This window comes from Ahaetulla prasina, chromosome 2 (genome assembly GCF_028640845.1).
Source record: "Ahaetulla prasina isolate Xishuangbanna chromosome 2, ASM2864084v1, whole genome shotgun sequence".
NCBI lineage: Eukaryota > Metazoa > Chordata > Lepidosauria > Squamata > Colubridae > Ahaetulla > Ahaetulla prasina.
In genome coordinates, this window is record NC_080540.1 from 13,834,698 (window position 1) to 13,855,178 (window position 20,481).

Here is a 20,481-nt window from a genome sequence, read left to right on the forward strand (position 1 = left end):
GACGGCCTCCTGCAACACTCTGCCAGCAAAAGCAGCGCTCAAGGTGGCTGCGTGTGGCCCGCCCGATATTCGTTATAGGCCGCGACGACCTCCTGCAGCCGTCTGCCAGCGAAAATGGAATCTGGGTGGTCCGTCGTTATGAAAAACGGCACCTCGATGAGTGACATCGAGCTGGCCATGCCCACTCTGGCCACTCCCCCCCCCAGAGTTCAAACATAACCCTGATACGGCCCTCAAATCGAGTTTGATGCCCCTGACCTAGAACGTAATTCTGAGGTGCTAACCTGGTTATATTGTATTTCATTTTTGCCCTAGCATCATAGGGATTCTACTTGCCGAGGGGCCTTGATTTCCAATACCTGGGTTCTAACAGCGGCTCACTGCTTCAACCACTTGAAAGATACGTCTAATTGGATCGTGGTTCTGGGTAAGATACTACATTTAAAAGAAAGCATGCATTCTATCGTGGTTCCAGCATAGCTTTGGGGTCTTGCCTTCTTCAGGGATTTCTTTTTATTCAAAAAGTTTTACAAAATTTTCCCCCCTTCCCCCCCCTCTCCCCCTCCCTTCACAACCCCCCCCCCCCCCCCGACTTCCCGGAACGAACACAAGGTATAGTTAAAAATAAAACAAACATATGCTAAAAAAATTTCATCCCAACTTAATTATACCCCTACAATCATCAATTCCTAACTTCCCCCGAAAACAATCAAAAATAATACATCATAATCATTCAAAAACAGTCTGATAACTCTTAGTCTGATATCTACGTTGAATATAGTCAATCCATTTTTTCCATTCCTTTAAGTATCTTTCTTGTGTATTGTCTTTCAAAAAGGCTGATATCTTCGCCATCTCAGCCAAATTGGCAACCTTCAATATCCATTCTTCTATTGTAGGTACTTCTTTTTTCTTCCAGTATTGTCCTATTAGTAATCTTGCTGCTGTTATTAGATTTAAAATCAATTTAGTCTCAATTACTGTACAATCCGTAATAATTCCCAACAAAAAAAATTGCGGCAGGAACTTTATTTTCTTTTTCAAAACATTTTGTAAGATCCACCAAATTTTTATCCAAAAGGCCTTTATATCCTTACAAGTCCACCAAATGTGAAAATATGTAGCATCATCACAATTACATCTCCAACATTTTGCTTGCATATCTGGATAGCCTTCTTCAGGGATTTCTGAGGCATTATTTTCCTGCATTTAGTTGGGGATAGAATTTCAGAAACACCCATTCCAGTATGAAATGCTGGATTCTGCCTTGATTTGTATGTAGCTCCATCAACATACCTGGGACATCTCCAGAGGACAAGAACACAGAAAACCCTAAAGGAATAACAGTCTAAAATTTAACTGAGCAGAAAGAACAGAGGATTGGAGGGAAGAAGCAAAGAAAATATGTAATGCTGCTTGAATGCTGCTTGCTTGAACTGGGTGATATAGAAGAGGGATCACGAATCTTGTCAACTTTAAGCCTGGCGGACTTCAACTCCCAGAATTCCCCTGTTGTGTCTCGCTCGCTCCCCCTGCCGCAGCCGGGCCCCTCTTATCTCCTGCCAGACGCTGATAGTTCGGAAGAATGTCCTGGCATGCCTCCAGCCCCCAGCCCTGGCACCATGCCCGGACAGGCCGAACAAACAAACCTCCCTCCGATAGCATGTGCGCCTGAAGCCAGCCACGAGCTGAGATTACCAACAGCTGGAGACGAAACGATGCAATGGATAGACACACGCTTCCGGAGAATGGAGAGGCGACGTCACCAAAAGGAAGGGAGGGGCAGGCCTGGATAAGTGCTGAGTCATGGAGCCACACCCCATGGCCTATATAAAGGATCTGCTTTCTGGCATTCTCTGAGTCAGGCAAAGTCTAACTTGGATTGCTGAAGTCACTTCCTGGTCTCCTGCCTGCCTTGAGAACTCTGATAGGACTTTGGCAGAGCTGCAGAGGCACGTTTGATACGGACTTCCCCGACCTGGCCGTCAGCGGAGGAGTGGGACACGACATCCCCAGCCAGCAAAGAATTCTGGGAGTTGAAGTCTGCCAGGCTTAAAGTTGACAAGGTTGGAGATCCCTGATATAGAATATAGGACCAAGCCTAACAATAGGCAGAGTGAGAAGTGTACAGGTAATCTTCGAGCTACAACCTCAATTGGGAACAGAATCTCTGCATCTACTAAGCAAGGCAGTTGTTAAGTGAATCGCACCTGATTTTACCACCTGTGTTGCCACTGTTGTAACCGTTGCAGTCATTAAGCGAATCTGTTTTCTCCCATGGACTTTGCTTGTTGGAAGCTGGATGGAAAAGTCACAAAGGGTGATCACATGACCCTGGGATACTGCAACCAGTAGCAGAGAATATACAGGTAGTCCTCAAATTATAACGGTTCGTTTAGCGACCGTTCAAAATTACAGTGGCCCTGGAAAAAGAGATTGTTATGACTGCTTTTCACACGTAAAACCATTGCAGTATCCCACATGCTCATGTGATCAAAATTCAGACGTGAGGCAACTGACTCATATTTATGACGGCCGCAGTGTCCCAAGGTCATGTGGTCCCCTTTTGCGACCTTCCAACAAGCAAAGTCAAGGGGGAAGCCAGGTTCACTTAACAACCAGGTTACTAACTTAACAACGGCAGGGATTCACTTCACAGCTATAGCAAGAAAGGTCATAAAATTGGGGGGAAATTCGCTTCACAAATGTCTCGCTTAGCAACAGAAATTCTGGGCTCAATTGCGGTCGTACGTCGAGGACTACCTACCTGTACGTCAACTGTTGTAAATACATGCCGATTGCCATGTGCCTGAATTCTGATTGCATGACCATGGGGATGCTGCAATGGTGACAAGTGCAAGGACCGGTTGTAAATCACTTTCTTCAGTGTCATTGTGTTAAGTCTGGGCAATGAGGAGGCAGGAGACCACGTGAATGACAACAGCTCTTTGGTTTATTGTGAGAACCCAGCAAATGCAATAGGCAAACATCTCTCTTTATATAGTGTTTTGGCTGAGGCACCAGCCAATCAGGAACGTGTATTTTCCCGCCCAAATTTCCCTCCAAAAATTCAAATACATTACACTCCTCCCCTCCCAGAAAACACTTAGCTCCTTTTTACATAAAATTTGCATGTTATTTGCACACGTAGTCACGCAGGTAGACAGGGCGTCTCCTAACTCTTTCTGACCTGCGCAAATCATTCCCTGGAGGGGAGTCGAGCTGGTCGGAGGGACTATATGTTCCTCCCAGCTCCTCCCTTTGGCCCTCCGGCCCTGGATTATTGGCAGATTCGTCCCTGCTGTCTTCTGGAGGAATTGTGTGGCGGTGCTGGACTTTTTCATTCTCAGATAAGTCCTCCGATCGCCTCGGGTCTGAGCTATTCAAATGTTTGGTAGTCAGGGTCTGGTTGTTTGGTTTCTAGATTTGTTTGCATTCTTTTCCGCAATTGGTCTATATGGCGTTTCCAAACTCTGCCATCCCCCATGTCCACTAAATATGATTTGGGACCTGTCACCCCTACAATCTTCCCCCCTAACCATGAGGGACCCTCACTGTAGTTGTGTGCCCACACAAGGTCGCCTGCGACCATTTGTCTGGTTCCGTCCCTTGTAGCTCGATACCCATCAGGGGAGTATGTCGGATTTATTCTGTCTGAGGGGCACCGGAGCCTCCTACCCATTAATAGCTCTGCTGGGGTGCGGCCGGTGGTTACACAAGGTGTCCCATGTTGCGCTGCCAGGAAAGTGTCAATTTTGGTTTGCCAATCCCCTGGGCTAATTCTTGATAGTGCCTCCTTGGCACTGTATACAAAACGTTCTGCAAGGCCATTCGTAGCCAGATGGAAAGGCGTCGAGAGGGCATGGCGGATGCCCACTCCGGCCAAGTACCCCTCGAATTGAGTGGCCGTGAATTGCGGCCCATTGTTTGACACTAGGATGTCTGGCAACTCGTGTGTCACAAAGAGTCGCCGTAATACTCTGATTACAGCTTCTGCTGTCGTGGTTTTCATTAAAATTATCTCCAACCACTTCGAGTAGGCATCTACAACCATCAAGAATGTTTGTCCGTGAAAGGGTCCTGCAAAATCTATGTGAATTCTTGACCAAGGTCCCTGGGGCTTTTCCCACTCCCTTACTGGGGCTGTAGGGGGTAACGGTCTCGATTCCTGGCAGGCTTGGCATTTCCCTACCCGGTCGCTAATGTCTTTGTCCATCTGTGGCCACCAGACATAGGTCCTTGCTAGACTTTTCATTCTGACAATTCCGGGATGTCCCACATGTAACAATTCTAAAACATGCCTTCGTAACTGCAACGGAATAATCACTCTATCCCCCCATAACAAACAACCCCCTTGTACCGACAGTTCTAAACACTTTTTTGTAAACTCTTTAAACTTTTCTCCCAGTGCAACGGGCCATCCTCTCTGCACCCAGCCAATTACTATATGGACAACAATATCTTTGTAAGATGCCTTAGCCACTTTGGCAGAAGTGACAGGGCCAGAATCCAGAGAGCCAATTAATAAAATCGGTATTCCCAGGGTTGGATCTTCAATTGTATTTGGCAAAGGACATCTACGTAAAGCATCCGCATGTCCCAAGTCTTTGCCAGGTCGGTGAGACAGCTGGTACGAGTATGCTGCCAGGAAAATAGTCCAGCGGGTCAGTCTGGGAGACAATGCAACTGGTATCGGCCGGTCCCCCGCCAAGAGTCCCAACAATGGTCTATGGTCCGTGATGATTTCAAACTGCCTCCCAAACAAATATTCGTGAAATTTTTTCACGCCCGAGACTATGGCTAATGCTTCCCTATCTAATTTATAATTCCTTTCTGTTGTTGATAACGTGCGGGAAAAATAAGCAATTGGGGCTTCAGTTCCGTTCGGTAACTTGTGGCTGAGGACTGCCCCTACTCCATAGGGTGACACATCGCATACCAATACTAGGGGCAAGGTTCCATTATATTGTCGCTAGACAATAACTTCTTAACCGCTTCAAATGCTTTTGCCTCATTCCTGCCCCAAGTCCACACAGAGTTTTTTGCTAGCAGCTTGTGAAGTGGTTCAGCCACAGTTGCCTTATTTTTTTAAAAAACCGGATAGAAGTTTAATAGTCCCAAAAATGCTTGTAACTCTGCTTTGTTTTTTGGGGGTGGAGCCTTCCTTATTGCTCGCACCTTGCTTTCTGTAGGATGAATGCCTTCCTTATCTATGCGATATCCCAAAAACTCTACAGATTCTACTCCGATTTGGCATTTGTTAAGTTTGACCTTAAGTCCCGCAGTTTTAAAATTTTCCAGAACCCTTCGCAATTTGTCTCTTAGTTCCCCTAAGTCTTTGGCTGATACCAATACATCGTCAAAATAGGGGACTACTCCAGGTAGACCTTGCAAAAGCCGTTCCATTAGGTTTGGAAATAAGCCAGGCGCTACACTAACTCCGAATTGTAGTCGAGTACATTTAAAAGCGCCCCTATGTGTGACAATTGTTTGTGCTTCGGCTGTTTCGCTGTCAACAGGTAGCTGTTGATAAGCCTGTGCTAAATCAAGTTTGGCAAAAATTCGTCCTGGTCCTAGCGAGTGCAGCAGATGTTGCACGATGGGGACTGGGTAAGCACTCTTTTGCAGTGCTTTGTTAAGCATAGCCTTATAATCATCACAGATATGGACAGATCCGTCTGGCTTGACTGGGGTCACTATTGGCGTTTCCCACTTTGCGTGGTCCACGGGAACTAATATGCCCTGGTTTACTAGTTTGTCTAGCTCTTTATCGATTTTGGGCTTTAGGGCAAACGGAACCCTCCTTGCCTTCAGTCTAATCGGGGCTACCTGGGGGTCTAAATTAAACGAGATGGGCATCCCCACATACTTGCCCAGGCTGTCCTGGAAAACGTCCTCAAACTCCTGCAACAGCTCCTCCTTTAAGTCACCACCGACGCTGTGAACTCCGGTGATGCCCATTCCCAGGGCTCGGAACCAATCGAGACCCAGCAAGCTGGGCAGGTCTCCATCGACTATGGTGATCGGTAGGGATTTGTTGAACCGTCCATATCTCACTCGAACCATTGTGGTGCCTCGAACAGGGATCCGGTTTCCCTGGTAGTCTTGTACTCTCAGCTTCTGTGGCTGCAGTTGGTGCTTTGCGATTTTTGGTAGATTTTTGGTAATCGTGTCCCAGGACATTATTGTAATTGACGATCCGGTGTCCACCTTCATTTTACACAATACTCCTTCTATGTAGGTCCTGGTGAATATCCTTTTTTCCAGTCGTGTTGATGCATGGCCCACTCGTACGGTTGTGTGGTTTGACTTTGCGCCTTTTTTGAATTGCCCAATCGCTGGCCATCTTGCGGAACTGGAGCTTTGCTGATTGGCCGGTTTGAAATCAGTCCTGAATTTTTGGCGGCATGGTTGGGTGGCTCGGCAAACTTGAGCTAGGTGTCCTTTCTTTTCACACCTTCGACAAATGGCATCTTTAAAATGGCAGTTTTGTCGTTGGTGTTGGCCTCCGCAACTCACACACTCATCCCGGTTGCCTCTCTCCGGTCTCCCGGTCTCCCGGTTTGGAATACCTCTTCTTCATCTTCTCCTTCCCATTCCACCTGGATCTCCTCGCTGTGGACTGGTGTCGCCTTCGCTGCGGAGTTTGGCGTGTTCGGCTTTTGCAAGGTCTCTGACGCTTTGGTGGACATCTTGTGTGCCCTGGCCTCATCGAGGGCTATCGTTAGGGTCAGGTTGCTTTTCGAGAGTAGCCGTCTCTGCAGCCGGATGTCCCTGACTCCACAAATGAGTTGTTCTAGTAGGGTGTCCTCCAAGTCCCTGTACTCACAATGGGTCGCAGCTTTCCTCAATGCGGCCATATACACGTTGATCGATTTGCCCTCGCGTTGAACTCTTTGCCTCAGTTCAAACCTTTGCACGAACTTCGATGGCACTGGGGCGTAGTGCGCTCGGAGCGTTGTCTGGAGCACAGGCCACGGTACCGACTGGACCGGCGTTGGTTCCGACAGCGATTCAGCGGTATCGGAGACTTCTGGTCCGCAGTGGCTCAGGAAGTATGCACGCTTCCGATTATCCGACACTCTTTGCAGTTTGTTCACTTCGAGAAAGCATTTGAAGTGAGCCATGTATGACCCCCATTTCTCTTTGGCGGGGTCGAATGGCGCTGGCGGGGTATAGCTAGACATCGCTACACGGCCACCCTCAACAACTGGCTGGGTTTGAAACTAAGTTTGTTCCTTCAGCTCTTTCCGGGTCTCACTGTCCTCAAAATCCCACCTTCGTCGCCAGTGTTAAGTCTGGGCAATGAGGAGGCAGGAGACCACGTGAATGACAACAGCTCTTTGGTTTATTGTGAGAACCCAGCAAATGCAATAGGCAAACATCTCTCTTTATATAGTGTTTTGGCTGAGGCACCAGCCAATCAGGAACGTGTATTTTCCCGCCCAAAAATTCAAATACATTACACATTGTAACTTTTGAATAGTCACTAAATGAAAGGTTGTAAGTCAAGGACTACCTGGTTCTTGACTACAGCATTTGAATCTCCCCTGATTTATCTATCTTGGAAGAGTTAGTAGATGAAACGATTTGCCCTTTACCTCCAAAGTCCCAAAGGTGCTTTTCTAAAAGGCAGCTGGGTTTTCTTGGTTTTTTTTCTTGAAAACATTTCGCTTCTCATCCAAGAAGCTTCTTGAGTTCTGGCTGAATGATGGGGAATAGAAGGATTCATATTCTCCTGCTTGGGCGGATGGTGTGTGTGTGTGTGGGGGGGGTTGGACTAGATGACCTATAAGGGCCACTTAGCAACATAAATTCTGAACTCAATTGTGGTTGTAAGTTGTAATTGCCCATTAGGTGAGGACCTTTGTGGCTTAGCTGGGTTCTCTTTTTCCCCTCCAAAAAATTGGATTTAGCATGTTTGGGAGGCTATCCTAATGTTCTGATGGGTTTTGCACATGGATGGAGATTCTCAATCATCCAGGTCATGGTTGTTTTCTGAACTGAAGAAGCTTCTTGGATGAGAAAGCGAAACCTTTTCAGAGAAAGAGCCAAGAAAGTTCAGTTGCCTTTTGGGAGAAGAAAGCATCTGTGGGTTTGAACATGAATGTGTTAGGAAACCATCCTGCGGATGTTTCCTAATTGCACTGTTGAAGTTCAGTAATGCAGCTGACCTTACACAAAAATCAGTGTACTGGTCAGCACTTATATCATAGCTGGATTGCTTGCAGTTGCCAATGTTACTTTCAGTTCCAGTTGCAGATCTGGCTGGCTTCTATAAATCAAGTGAAGTAAGACACAATCTATGATCTGTTTTTTCCAGGCAGCAAAATGTCCTAGTTCCACTGAACATTTTGGAACTACCTACTGTGTGTAGACACAATAGTGGATTTGCTGTTAGCTTTGCTAAGATAGGGATTTAAAAAACAGGCTCATGCATCACGTTCAGCCTTTAATCCTATATAGGTAATCCTCGATTTACGACTGCAGTGGAGCCAAAATTTCTATTGCTAAGCGAAACAGTTGTTAAGTGAGCTTTGCTCCATTTTACCACCTTTCTTGTAACGGTTGTTAAGGAAATTGCTGCAGTTGTTAGGTTGTTTAAGAGAAGTTCACAAAAGGTGATCGCACCACCCTGGGACGCTGCAACCGTCATAAACCCACAGATGCTTTCTTCTCCCAAAAGGCAACTTTAATGAACGGTCATTAAATGAATTATTGTAAGTTGAGTAACTACCTGTATTCCAGGGGTGAAATCCAGCAGGTTCTTACAGGTTCTGGAGAACCGGTAGCGGAAATTTTGAGTAGTTCGGAAAACCGGTAGCGGAAATTTTGAGTAGTTCGGAGAACCTGCAAATACCACCTCTGGCTGACTCTAGAGTGGGGTGGGAATGGAGATTTTGCAATATCCTTCCCAGTGGTAGGATTCAAATAATTTAACAACCGGTTCTCTGCCCTAATGATTTCTTCCAACAACCAGTTCATCAAACTGCTCAGAAAGTTAACAACTGGTTCTCCTGAAGTGGTGCGAATTGGTTGAATCCCACCACTGATCCTTCCCCCAGGAGGGGGAGGGAATGTGGATTTTGCATTATCTTTCCCCTGGAGTGGGGTGGGAATGGAGATTTTGCAGTGTCCTTCCCCTGCCACGCCCACCAAGCCACACCACGCCCACCAAGCCCCGCCCACAGAACTGGTAGTAAAAAAAAATTGAATTTCACCACTGCTGTATTCTATGGGTCTTCTAACCTACTTAGGATAGATAGGATTAACTATTCCACAACCGCTTATCCTTTTTTGCATTTTTAGAGTCAGGGGATTGTATTTGTGGGTTTATTAAATTTATATGCCACCCATCTCACTACCCAAAATGACATTGGGTGGCTTGATTCAAACTTTAAGGCCCATTTGACCCCCTTCTGGTCTCAAGCTTCAAGGCCCATTTCTCCCTCATAAAACCACCAGAAGCCTGCCGTCCCGTCCACCCCCCCCTTCTACATTTCTAATGCATCTCGTCATGCAAAAGCCAGTGTAACCTCAACCCTAGTGGAAAGTGCTTACATGCCAATGTAAAAAAAGAATGGTCATTAGAGAGGCAATCAGTACTTGCTTCCTTGTGGCAAAGTCCATCTGAATGTTTACCTGCCTGATTCAGCAAAACTCCTGGTGTATTATTTCCTGTTTGGTTGGCCAGGAGATTAATGAGGATATCTTGGGGAAGGTATTGGTTTTCTTCAGTACGTCTACCCTACATGTTTCAATGCCTGCCCTCAGTTTCATTTTCTTCCATTTTGTTGATACACAGACAGACAGACAGACAGACAGACAGACAGAGGGGAACAGGTGGAAAACACCTGGGTGAAAGTAGACAAGAGCCCTCAAGGGAAAAAAATGAAAGGCAACTCAGTCCGGAGAAAAGGGGAGACGTGACAAGGGGACTTAGAATAACATCACTATGATTGTGTTTTCATATAAGAAATGGCAAGGGCTTTCAAGATTCTGTGATTATATTCTACAACAGGCGTTTTGTTTTAACCTTGGCACTTTAAGATGGGTGGACTTCAACTCCCAGAATTCTCCAGCCGGTACACCAGCATCCCCAATACCTGCTGACTGGGGAATTGTGGGTGAGTTGAAGTCCACCCATCCTAAAGTTGCCGAAGTGGAGAAACACGGCTTTATAGGGATAAAGTAGCACTCCTGGATTCTTCCAATGTCCGCTTCCTCACCTGATCTACCTCAAAGGACAAGTGGTGGCCATCTTGTAGAAAAAAGAAGGCTCACTTGATGACCTCTGAGATTCCTTCCAACATTAAATCATCACAATCTAATAATGGCTTAGAGTTGGAAGCGATCTCAGAGATCATCATCTAGTGACCCTTCTCTCTACAGGAAGGCCTGCATGATTTTAACCACGATTTAATAAAATCATGGTTAAAATATACCAGGGGTGGAATTCAACCGGTTCGGACCGGTTCGGGCAAAGCGGATGTTAATTTTAATCTGGTTCGCTGAACCGGTAAATTGCAAGGACTGGCTGACCCTGCCCATCCCATCCTGCCCCTCCCACACCTGTTACATAATTTGGGTACTCTGCAAAAAACAACCAGCCTTAGAGGGCACGAAGGCCCCCTCCATGCAGTGTTTTACAGTAGAAAAAGAAAATGGAGGCTCTGCAATTATCATGTATCTTACAACTTCTCCACTGTAAAAACATATGGATTACAAATCTTGATCAAGGCAAATCAATAGATGCAATCTACATAGACTTCTGCAAAGCTTTTGACTCAGTAGTACACGATAAACTTCTCCTAAAACTAATATCCTATGGCATCTCAGGACCCCTTCACAAATGGATATCTGCTTTTCTGTCTAACAGACAACAAGTGGTCAAAATTGGCAATGCTTTATCAAATCCTGTTCCTGTCAAGAGTGGCATTCCTCAAGGCAGCGTCCTTGGACCAACACTCTTTATACTATACATTAATGATCTTTGTGACCAAATCTCAAGTAATTGTGTTCTCTTTGCTGATGATGTCAAACTATTTAACACTACAGACAATACTTCTATCATTCAAAATGACCTTGACCATCTAACCGCTTGGTCTAAAAATTGGCAGCTCCAAATTTCAACCAGCAAATGCTCAGTCTTACATGTAGGAAAAAAGAACCCAAACACTAAGTACATACTAGATGGACATTACCTTACAGACGACACCCATCCCGTTAAAGACCTTGGAGTTTTCATGTCAAATGATCTAAGTGCCAAAGCCCACTGCAACTACATAGCAAAAAAAGCTCTAAGAGTTGTAAACCTAATCTTGCGTAGCTTCTTTTCCAAAAACACCACACTACTAACCAGAGCATATAAAACATTTGCCAGACCTATTCTAGAATACAGCTCGCCTGTTTGGAACCCTCACCACATCTCTGACATCAATACAATTGAACGTGTCCAGAAATATTTTACAAGAAGAGTTCTCCATTCCTCTGAAAACAATAAAATACCTTATCCCACCAGACTTGAAATCCTAGGCTTAGAAAACTTGGAACTCCGTCGCCTTCGACAAGACCTAAGTTTAACTCACAGAATCATCTATTGTAATGTCCTTCCTGTCAAAGACTACTTCAGCTTTAATTGCAATAATACTAGAGCAACTAATAGATTTAAACTTAATGTCAACCGCTTTAATCTAGATTGCAGAAAATATGACTTCTGTAACAGAATCATCAGTGCTTGGAATACTTTACCTGACTCTGTGGTCTCTTCTCATAATCCTAAAAGCTTTAACCAAAAACTTTCTACTATTGACCTCACCCCATTCCTAAGAGGACCATAAGGGGCGTGCATAAGCGCACAAACGTGCCTATCGTTCCTGTCCTATTGTTTTTCTTTTCTTCTTCCTATATATATATATATGCTTCTACCTCCTTATATTTACTCATATAAGTGTTTATATACTATATAACCTTTTTGTATGATACCTACATATATTGTTGTGACAAAATAAAATAAATAAATAAATAAAAATAAATCTCTGATTCTTGGCAGGTGGAGAAATCAGGCTGAGGATAAAGAGACGGATTGACCATGAATTATACAACATTCGAGCCAAGACGGCCCAGGGCATCCAAGAATTCTATGACTACGATATCTCCCTCATTGAACTGGAGAAACCTGTGACCTTCGGAGGAAGAATCAGGTATTGTGTCTTTTTGCCAAGTTTTTAAAGTTCACCTGGTTTGTTCTGAAACATCGATTGATTGACACTAATTATGCCCTTTGCACATCTCAGCTGAAGCCTTGTTAAAGGAATCCAGTTCACTTTCATCTACCAGGGCAGCATCTTTCACTGGAAACTCATTTAGATTAGGCTGGGGTGTCCAAACTTGGCCCCTTGAAAAATGGTGGACTTCAGTTCCCAGAATTCCCCAGCCAGCATGAGCTATAAATATGAGCAAGTTGCTGGCTGGAGAATTCTGGGAGTTGAAGTCCACCACTCTTCAAGGGACCAAGTTCAGACACCCCTGCATTAGGCTATTACAGGTAGTTCTCATTTAGCAACCAAAATTGGAAGCTAAAACATAGGAAGAACGGTTGCAGGAATTGGGTATGTCTAGTCTAGTGAAAAGAAGGATTGGGGTGACATGATAGCAGTGTTCCAATATTTGAAAAAGGGGGGTGCCACAGAGCAGAGGGGGGTCAACCTATTCTCCAAAGCACCTGAGGGCAGGACAAGAAACAACGGATAGACGTGATCTCAGAACCACTGAACTATATCTTTCAAAGATCCTGGAGCACAGGGGAGCTGCCAGAGGACTGGAAAAGAGCTGATGTAGTTCCCATCTTCAAAAAAGGAAAAAAAACAGATCCAGGAAACTACAGACCTATCAGTCTGACCTCAATACCGGGGAAGATTCTGGAAAAGATAATCAAGCAACGAATCACCGAACACCTAGAAGCAAACAAAGTAATAACCAAAAGCCAACATGGGTTTGTCAAAAACAGATCATGCCAGACTAATCTTATCGCATTCTTTGACAAAATGACAAAATTAGTAGACCAGAGGAATGCTGTTGATATAATTTACTTGGACTTCAGTAAAGCATTTGATAAAGTAGACCATAACCTACTACTAGATAAAGTAGAAAATGTGGGTTAGACAGCACCACCACCAGATGGATTCAGTAACTGGCTGACCAACCGCACTCAACGTGTAGTCCTCAACGGAACTACATCCACATGGAGGGAAGTATGCAGTGGAGTACCCCAAGGCTCTGTTTTAGGCCCAGTACTCTTCAACATCTTCATCAATGACTTGGACGAGGGATAGATGGGGAACTCATCAAATTTGCAGATGACACCAAGCTGGCAGGAATAGCCAACACTCCAGAAGATAGGCTCAAGTTACAGAAAGATCTTGACAGACTTGAACATTGGGCGCTATCTAACAAAATGAAATTCAACAGTGAAAAAGTAAGGTTCTACATTTAGGCCAAAAACAAAATGCACCAGTACCGTATATGTGGTACCTTGCTCAATAGTAGTACCTGTGAGAGGGATCTTGGAGTCCTAGTGGATAACCATCTAGATATGAGCCAGCAGTGCAGCAGCTGTTAAAAAGCCAACACAATTCTGGGCTGCATAAACAGAGGATAGAATCAAGATCACGTGAAGTGTTAGTACCACTTTATAATGCCTTGGTAAGGCCACACTTGGAATATTGCATCCAGTTTTGGTCGCCACGATGTAAAAAAGATGCTGAAACTCTAGAAAGAGTACAGAGAAGAGCAACAAAGGTGATTAGGGACTGGAGGATAAAACATATGAAGAACGGTTGCAGGAACTGGGTATGTCTAGTTTAACAAAAAGAAGGACCAGGGGAGACATGATAGCAGTGTTCCAATATCTCAGGGGCTGCCACAGAGAAGTGGGAGTCGGGCTGTTCTCCAGAGCACCTGAGGGTAGAACAAGAAGCAATGGGTGGAAACTGATCAAGGAAAGAAGCAACTTAGAACTAAGGAGAAATTTCCTGACAGTTAGAACAATTAATAAGTGGAACAACTTGCCTTCAGAAGTTGTGAATGCTCCAACACTGGAAATTTTTAAGAAAATGTTGGATAACCATCTGACTGAGATGGTGTAGGGTTTCCTGCCTGGGCAGGGGGTTGGACTAGAAGGCCTCCAAGGTCCCTTCCAACTCTGATGTTATGTTATGTTATGTTAAGGAGAGAAGCAACCTTAGAACTAAGGAGAAATTTCCTGACAGTGAAAACAATGAATCAGTGGGACGGCTTTGCCTTCAGAGGTTGAAGGTGTTCCGTCACTGGATGTTTTTACGAAGGGATTGGATAACCAGTTGTCTGAAATGGTATAGGCCAGGGCTACCTGCTTGAGCAGAGGGTTGGATTAGAAGACCTCCAAGCAGTGGTGAAATGCAAAATGTTTTGCTACCGGTTCTGTGGGCGTGGCTTGGTGGGTGTGGCTTGGTGGTGGGGATAATGTGACTGGGTGGGCGTGGCCAACTTTGTTTTTAACTTTTTAAAGCATTTTTTACTAGCTATTCGCCCGAACCGGTAGTAAAAAAAATGCTTTAAAAAAGTAAAAAAAAAAAAGAGGTTCCAATGATCACAGCTGTGCCACATGATCGTGGGAACCTTTTTTTTACTTTTTTAAAGCATTTTTTTACTACCTTTTTGCCCAAACCGGTAGTAAAAAAATGCTTTAAAAAGTTAAAAAAAAGAAAAGGTTTCGACAATCGCGCAGCACAGCTGTGATCGTCGGAACCTTTTTAAAAAAAAAAACTTTTTAAAGCATTTTTTAGTACCGGTTCACGCAAACAGGTAGTTTTTATCACTAAATTAAATTAAACAGATCCATTTTTTTCTCTCTCTAGACCTATTTGCCTCCCTTGCACTGAAGGGGCCAGCAGAGCTCTGAAGAAAAAGCCTGGAACAACAACATGCAGAGATCATGGTAAGTTTACCAGGCTTCTCCATACCTTGCAGTGTGCTGCCTTTCATCAAGGAATACACTTAAGAGAAGTTTCCTGACGACTAGAACAATTAATCCGTGGAACAACTTGCCTCCAGAGGTTGTGGGTGCATCAACACTGGAGGTTTTTAAGAAGAGATTGGACAACCACTTGTCTTAAATGGTGCAAAGTTACCTGCCTGAGCAGGGAGTTGGGCTAGAAGACCTCCAAGATCCTTTCCAACTCGGTGGTTCTGTTAAATTGTACAGGAGGTGTCAGCTTTCCCAATAGGACAGACAAGAAGCATGACCAATGAGCTAATTAGAACAGTGATGGCGAACTTTTTTTTTTCCTCCGGTGCCGAAAGAATGTGCACGCTATCGTGCACACTCGCATGCCCACACCTACAATGTAATTGCCCTCCTGTGCGCCCCACCACATGCGTGTGCAGCCTCCCTGCGCTGCCCTATCCCCCCACACATACGCGCATGACACACACACACCCCGTATCACATTTGGGCCTAGCAGGCCTCCCTGAAGCCTCCAGAGGCCGGAAACGGCCCGTTTCCGGACTTTCAGTAGGCCTGTTTTTTTGCCCTCCCCAGGTTCTGGAGGCTTTCCTGGAGAATAATGATAACGATAAACGGCCTCCCCCAGCCCCCAGAGGCCCTCCAGAGGCCCTCCAGAGGCCCTCCAGAGGCCAGAAACGGCCCATTTCCAGACTTCTCGAGGCCTGTTCTTTGTCCTCCCAGAGCCTCTGCGCAAGCCTTGAACTTACCTGGCATCCAAAACAGGCTGCGTGGAGACTCCTGGGAGGCGAGGTGCGGTGCGGGCTAGCCAAAAATCATCTGGCCAGTGCATGCATGCGCACTGGAGCTGACTTAGGGCAACGGCTCACATGTCCGCAGTTATGGCTCGGTGTGCCATCTGTGGCACACGTGCCATAGGTTTGCCATCACGGACTTAGAACTTAGAAAAACGTTATTGTCACTTTGAATGTAGACTAATCGGCATATATTAAAATGAAATTTCATTACATACAGCGCTCAACGGGTCGCTATCTCCAATATATACTACATAGACATGACAAAATAAATAAATAAATAAATACAAAATTATGCATATACTCACATACATTATATGACACAGAGAAGCAACACAATTCTGTTTCTACTGTAAGGCGACATTAACAGAATCTTGCCAGTTTGAAAGTACAAATTTCCTACTAGCCCCTTTACAGTCTGAGAACTTAGGAAGGTTTCCTTCTGAGTCTCTTTCTCTGCCCATTATTTAAATATTCACCATAATTTAGGCACCACCCATGTCATTATCTGAAGACTGGGTTGTTTACAGATAGAAAGTCATAAAATCGTATAAAAGAGATAGGCAAAACAGAACTAACAATAACAAAGTTAAAGGTAAGTTAAAAGATGGAGGGAGAAACCCTTCTCCAAGATTGCATGTTGTTCTTTGATCCCTACCTGATTTGGCAGAGCTAGGCTTAGGACCGGGTACTTACGAGACCGCCTGCTGTTACCCTATGCCTCCCACCAACCCGTACGCTCTCACAGAGAGGGTCTCCTCAGGGTGCCGTCTGCCAAACAGTGTCGGCTGGCGGCCCCCAGGAGTAGGGCCTTCTCTGTGGGGGTATTGACGCTCTGGAACGAACTTCCCCCTGGCTTACGTCAAGTGCCTGATCTTCGGACCTTCCGTCGTGAGCTAAAAACACACTTATTCATTCAAGCGGGACTGGCATAATAGTGTTAAATTTTAATTCGGGGTTTTATTAATATTTCTAAAATTTTAAAACTAAATTTTTTAATTATCAGCCTTTTTGTAATTTGCTATGTTTTAAATGTTTTAATTGTATATATTTCGTGTTTTATCTTTGGCTGTACACCGCCCTGAGTCCTTCGGGAGAAGGGCGGTATAAAAATTTAATAAAATAAAAATAAAATAAAATAAATAAATAAATAGGCTCTTCCAGAAGGCTGGGAGAATGGAGACCAATCTTGCCTGGGTGGGTGGGTGGGGAAGTGTTCCATAAAGTGGAGATCACTGCAAAAAACCCACCCCTCCTCCAAAATCCGGCAAGTCAGAATTTCTTAGTACAGGTAATCCTCGTTTTACAACCACAATTGAGCCCAAACATTCTGCCGTTAAGCAATGCAGCTGTTAAGTAAGTTTTGCTCCATTTTACAACTTTTCTTGCCACAGTTGCTAAGTGACCCCCTGCAGGTGGCCTCCGGGTGGCTGCAACCGTCATAAATTAAAAACCAGTTGCCAAGCATCTGAATTTTGATCATGTGACTATGGGGATGCTGCAACAGTCATAAGTGTAAAAAACCGGTCATGTCGCTTTTTTCAGTGCCGCTGTTAACTTTGAACGGTCACTAAATGAATGGTTATAAATCAAGAACAACCTGTAATATCCTCTCCCTGCCTGACTGGGTAGGATGGCTTAATGCAATCGGGACAAGATGGCTCCACTCAAGCCATGAAGGGCTTTAAAGATGTTAACCAAGACCTTGAATTGGACCCAGAAGCAAACTGGCATCCCATACAATGAAGATGTTACATGCACCATCCTTTGGAGTGCCCAAAACTGCTGACACGGTTAGCTCCCAGATTATCTTCAAGGGTAGCCCCATGTAGAGTGCACTGTAGTAGTCATACAGGAGATAACAAAATAACAGAGTTGAAAGGGACCTTGCAGGTCCTATTCCAACTCCCTGCTCTGGCAGGAAACTCTACACCAGTGATGGCTAACCTTTTTTCGGTCGTGTGCCAAAAGCAAGGGGAGCATGGGGGGTGTCAGGCGCGCACGTGCCCACACCCATAATTCAATGCCCTCCACGCCACGCCTCCCCCTTGCATGCATGCACGACCCCCCCTGTGCTCCCCCGTGCACATGACCCTCCCACGCTCCGTTTTGGGCCTAGCAGGCCTCCCTGAAGCCTCCTGAGGCCAGAAATGGCCCGTTTCCTCCACCCTCCAGAGGCTTTCTTGGAGCCTGGGGAGGGTGAAAACGCCCTCCCCCACCCCTCTGGAGGGTGAAAACGCCCTCCCACAACCTCCGCAGAGCCCTATACTTACCTGGCATCCAAAACGGGCCGCATGGAGACTCCTGGGAGGGGAGGGGCAGAATGGGTGGGGCCAGCCGAAAATTAGTTGGCCAGTGCACACATGCATGCTAGAAGTGAGCTAGGGCAACAGCTCGCGTGCCCACAGATATGCCTACGCGTGCCACCTGTGGCACACATGCCATAGGTTCGCCATCATGGCTCTACGCCATTTCAATCAAATGGCTGTCCAGTCTCTTCTTAAAAACTTTCAGTGTTGGAGCATTCACAGCTTCTGGAGGCAAGTTGTTCTACTGATTAACTGTTCTAACAGTCAGGAAATTTCTCCTTATTTCTAGGTTACTTCTTTCCTTGATTAGTTTCCATTTGTTGCTCCTTGTCCTGCCTTCAGATGCTTTGGAGAATAAGTTGACCCCCCCCCTCCTTCTTTGTGGCAGCCCCTTAGATATCGGAACTCTGCTATAGTGTCATCCCTCGTCCTTCTTTTCACTAAACTAAACATGCCCAATAATTCCTGCAATCGTTCTTTGTATGTTTTAGCCTCCAGTCCCCTAATCGTCTTGGTTGGTCTTCTCTGTACACTTTTTAGAGTTTCAACATCTTTTTTATATCGTGGTGACCAAAACTGGAAGCTGTATTCCAAGTCTCGTCTTACCAAGGCATTATAAAGTGATACTAACACTTCAGGTGATCGATCTGTCTGTCAGGGTTCCAAGTAACACCCCCAATGAAAGAAAACTCCAAGTCTTGAGTTTCCTCAAAGTTACATTTATTAGAGATGTCATATTGGCACATCTGGGAAAATCCGAATCTGAAAGGGTTTTCCTGGATTTTCCCCACCCAAAGAAAAGTTCAGGTCCCTGCTCAACACCCACAAGTCCATCACGTGGTCCAATCAAACATCGTTCCAACCGGAGATGCCTTCCAGTTCCAGCCTTCCAGGTGCAGGGCAAGATGTCCTTGACTTCTTGAGAAAGGAATGTTACTATGACTATATATCACCCTTGCGCCATACAATCCCCCCTCCCAGTTTCCCACAGTAGTAAACGTGGCAGGTCTGAAGGCCCAATGCAAAAGATGGCTTCCAGGCCTGACACTGTCTCTGATGCCCAAGGCATGAGAAACTGAGAAAAAGACCTCTCTATTATGGAGCTGCAGTTTATGTTCCCTAGGCAGCATTTCTTCATCCCATCCCTCAAGGTCTTTCTCGCATAACATTACAGAAGGTTTTCTCATCCCTGATGGAGATATTTCTCAGCATCTGCAGTGAGGACATTCAGGATAGGGGCATCAAGAACTCAAAGATGGGGGCTTCAACTGTGCCGAGGAACAGTATCATACATAACTTAAATTAAAAGAGTTGGGGCTTTTATTGCGTTTTGAGGACGCATCATCTTGCACTTTTGACATTCTCCTCAGAGACACCCTGCGCATGTCCCTCTAGTGCCGTACTGTCAGCATCAGTTCCTCATTTTTACAAAGTGGTTACCTTCCTTTCTTCCATTTTTTGGAAATCTATTACTTTCAGTTCTTCTTCTTCTTTTTTTTAAATTTAAATTTAAATTTTTAACAAAAGAAAAAAACCAACAAGACGTAACACACACTAACATAAAACATATACCGTATATACTCGAGTATAAGCCGAGTTTTTCAGCACGTTTTTTGTGCTGAAAAACGTCCCCTCGGCTTATACTCGGGTCTATACGGCTTATACTCGAGGTTTTTGTTTTTTTAAGCCCCTCGGCTTATACTCGAGTATATACGGCTTATACTCGAGTTGTTTTTTTTTTCCTTTTTTTCACATTTTACCGGACGGCGCGGGGAAGCCCTGCCGGTGCAGTGAGAGGGCGGGGCGGGGGAGCCGCCAGCCTTCTCAGCTGAGGGAGGGGGGCTTTCCCCAACCGGTAGGTGCCTCATTTCCCACCCTCGGCTTATACTCGAGTCCCCAGTTTACCCCAGTTTTTGGGGTAAAATTGGGGACCTCGGCTTATACTCGGATCGGCTTATATTCGAGTATATACGGTACTTCTTTACATCAGCTTCGTTTCAGTATTCCTCTATTATTTACATTTTTTCCCCTCTCGTTTCTTTTAATTATGCTTATCTTTTATCCCATTATCCCTTATTTCTGTATACATATTCCATCATACCTATCCTTATAACAATTCATTTTCTTTCATGCACTACCCTTTTTTGTATGTGTGTATATGACCTTTTCACCTTTTTCATCATTTACCATTTCTAATTTCTATCCAATTATACAATTTATTCCACACTATATTATTTATTTTATTATTATTTATTAGATTTTTATACCGCCCTTCTCCCGAAGGACTCAGGGCGGTTCACAGCCATAATAAAAAATAGAACAATATATAATTAAAACAACAATTAAAAAATTTATTATATATGGTCTGAGATAT

The 20,481-nt window shown here is 44.8% G+C and overlaps 1 protein-coding gene across 1 annotated transcript in view; it reads left to right on the top strand.

The window, feature by feature from the left end:
* The window catches only part of LOC131190378 (uncharacterized), a 147,154-nt gene that overhangs the window by 41,860 nt on the left and 84,813 nt on the right, over window positions 1–20,481 (top strand). Inside the window, exons 12-14 of the mRNA XM_058167698.1 lie at window positions 316–427; window positions 12,053–12,203; window positions 14,898–14,977. Coding sequence (XP_058023681.1) covers window positions 316–427; window positions 12,053–12,203; window positions 14,898–14,977 — 343 coding nt within the window. The remainder of the gene's footprint in view (window positions 1–315; window positions 428–12,052; window positions 12,204–14,897; window positions 14,978–20,481) is intronic.